The following is a 2,781-nucleotide window of genomic DNA, read 5'->3' as shown; positions in this document are numbered from 1 at the left end:
TTCAGCTTGGAGTGAGATTTTTTTTTGGTGAACCGAAAAAAGAAACGTTCATGTGTACAGTGTTACAAATGTATTGAACATGTAGGCCTACAAACTAGGGTTTCCCATTAATGCACCGGGCGCTACAGTGGAATACGCACATACACAGTGTACCCGCGATTCTTACAATGAAGGCTCGATAATCAGCTCACAGCACCTCCTCTAGGGGGGTCCGGGGGCATGCTCCCCGGGAAGATTTTTTTTTTACATATTGAAGTTAAATGCATCAACCTGGTGCACTTTGAGAGCAAAATGAAGAGATCTATAGATAGATCTCTCAACACCCATATGAAACAGAACACTAAACAGATTTTATTTTTCTTTATGGATATTTTACAAATCACTCCCCTTTTAAACTGTATTCTTGTTTTACTGTCATATAGTATTTCATAACTGTTTTTCATTTATTCTCATAAATGGTGACCAAACCGTTCGAGACCCACTGAGATAACTAGACTAAAGTATCTAAACAGAGTCCCTTAGCTCACTGAGCTGTAGTTATCTCTCAGTCTGACAGGAGAGAGCTCTCCCTCTCATTGTTTGAGAAACAGCTTCTAATATCTGTTAGCGCAGCTAGCTAACCAGATGCTAACAACAGCAACAATGCAAATAGTGAGTTTGGTAGAAATATACTGTATAATAGTAAAGTTATTTTTATTCAAAAGCATATTCTTCCAAACTCCTTGCTGTAGTATGACACACAGGAGACTATTGATGTGTGTAGTGAGTTTGGTATTAATAAGCTGTATAATAGTGATTGAATATTATTGTATTCTCTTTTTTCGGAGTTGCACTTTGCAGACGGTCCCTGAGCTCTCGTTTCTTCTCCGGCTGCGGATAGAGACCAATGTAATGTGTCCAGCTTGGAGGTCGGCACGTATTGGCTTTTTTTGATCAAAATGTGATTTTAGTTCGTTGTCAACCGTACCACGGTACTTAGGAGACGTCATGTGTGTCTGAATAACGTTTTGTGAATGAGTTATTGATCCGTGAAATCAGAATCTCCCAATATCGTTCCAACTTTACTGAACTAAGACAGAAGACCGTCTCATTTCGTAGACCGCTCGGTTTGCTGTTCCTTCACTTTATTTTTATATTTATATACATTTATTTTGGACGAACATTTAGCGTGAGGAAAGGCAAGTGTGGCGTGAGTGCGTGAGATATGGGTTAATTGCCCTGGCCTAAGAGCAGAAACTCGAGTAAACAATGTTAGCTGAGAACAGAGCCTTATCTACATGGGCCAGGCCTATACTGTTAGCCAAACTCCAGACAATGTTAATAATAAAAATGGTAAAGTAATAATAATAATAAATCCCTTTTATCCGTTGTTTTTATTGGAGTTGTGGTGCTCAATTGTGAAGGGGCTAACCGGAAGCGTGTAGCCTGTTGGCTGCTGTTAACTTCACAGTGGAATTAACTTCCTGACACAAACTAATATCAGCTCTTGTGAGAAATATCTACTTTCGGTTGATCCGAAAACCTCCGTCAGCCAAGAGCCAGAGTCACTAACCGGTAAACAGCTGGTAAAGGGGCTCTTTTAACGGAAACAGCTGTTAGCTCCAGTTAGCCTAGCTTCGGATACACACGGACCGTGTGATGGGGGCGCAGCGCAGTGAGGGAGGCCGGGAAGGGCTGCTGCTGGACGGGGAGCAGGAGGAGCAGAGACCGGTAACTACCGCAGCTAACCAGGCTAACACCACACACCTACTCTGTTGTTGTGTTACTATATGTGGTACATTCGTGTACACTAGGTTATTACTTTATATTTTATTGTGTTACTATATTTGCAGAGGTGTAGTGTATATGTTCTCAAGTACTGTGATTATATTTTGAGATAGGCTCCTTGTAATTTACTTTTTATGCTACTGTGTACTTCTACTCCACTATTCCAGCTTTAATAACACTTGAATTATCGATCATTATAAAACATATCATATATATTATTCTGAAATGGACCAATCTTCACAATGACTGCTTTTACTTTCGCTACTTTCACTAGATTTTGATGATAATACTTTTCGAGCGCTAAATATAAAGCAGTCGGTGTTCTTTTCGTTGAAGGCGCCGTGGAACCTGATGATCAAACACCGACAGATCCAGCGCAGAGGACGCCGCTCACACATGGCCGTCAGGTGTGTGTGTGTGGCCTTTTTTGTGCCATTTTTCATCAACCTTGTTGCTCACCTGTCTCTCTCTCCTTCTGTCTGTCTCTCTCTCTTTCTGTCTCTCTCTCTCTCTCTCTCCTCACCTGTCTCTCTCTCACCTGTCTGTCTGCAGCTACACAGACCCTCAGGTGTCGATGGATCTCTTGAGGGCGGTGCTTCAGCCGAGCTTCAACGATGACATCATGGCCGTGTTCAGGAAGTACCATAAGGTCAGAGGTCACACTAACTGTTGTTGTTATTATCACCTCAGACAGAAACAAAGGCTTGAATGAAGCTCTAAAGCTAAATGTGACTCAGATACTGATTGTGTTTCAGTTCTTTGACAAAGCGGCGCAGAACGTGAAGGAGAACGTCAGCGAGGAGGTGCAGACGGATCAGCTGATCAGAGAGGCCTGCAGGAACGCTCTGGAACACGTGAGCTCACTTCCTGTTGCTCTCATCACATATGAGTTCACTTCCTGTTGTTTCCTCCTTATGCTCTCGAGGTTTCTTAATACTCTAATTTCCCCTCCTCGACTCCTTTCCTCGACTCCTATCCTCGATACTTGGTCCCGCCCACAGGAGATGCGAGCGG

The 2,781-nt window shown here is 42.6% G+C and overlaps 1 protein-coding gene across 1 annotated transcript; it reads left to right on the top strand.

The window, feature by feature from the left end:
• Positions 1-1,186: 1,186 nt before the first annotated feature.
• Positions 1,187-2,773, top strand: dnttip1 (deoxynucleotidyltransferase terminal interacting protein 1; the record flags this gene model as incomplete). Its single annotated transcript, XM_010782207.1, has 4 exons — positions 1,187-1,710; positions 2,104-2,174; positions 2,320-2,416; positions 2,523-2,773. Coding segments are annotated over exons 1-4 (491 nt in total), but the record flags the coding sequence as incomplete, so codon positions are not given.
• Positions 2,774-2,781: the final 8 nt, after the last annotated feature.

The sequence above is a fragment of the Notothenia coriiceps genome, unplaced genomic scaffold, assembly GCF_000735185.1.
Source record: "Notothenia coriiceps isolate Sejong01 unplaced genomic scaffold, NC01 NC01_scaffold00024383, whole genome shotgun sequence".
Lineage (NCBI taxonomy): Eukaryota > Metazoa > Chordata > Actinopteri > Perciformes > Nototheniidae > Notothenia > Notothenia coriiceps.
This window is presented reverse-complemented; position numbering and strand designations above follow the sequence as displayed.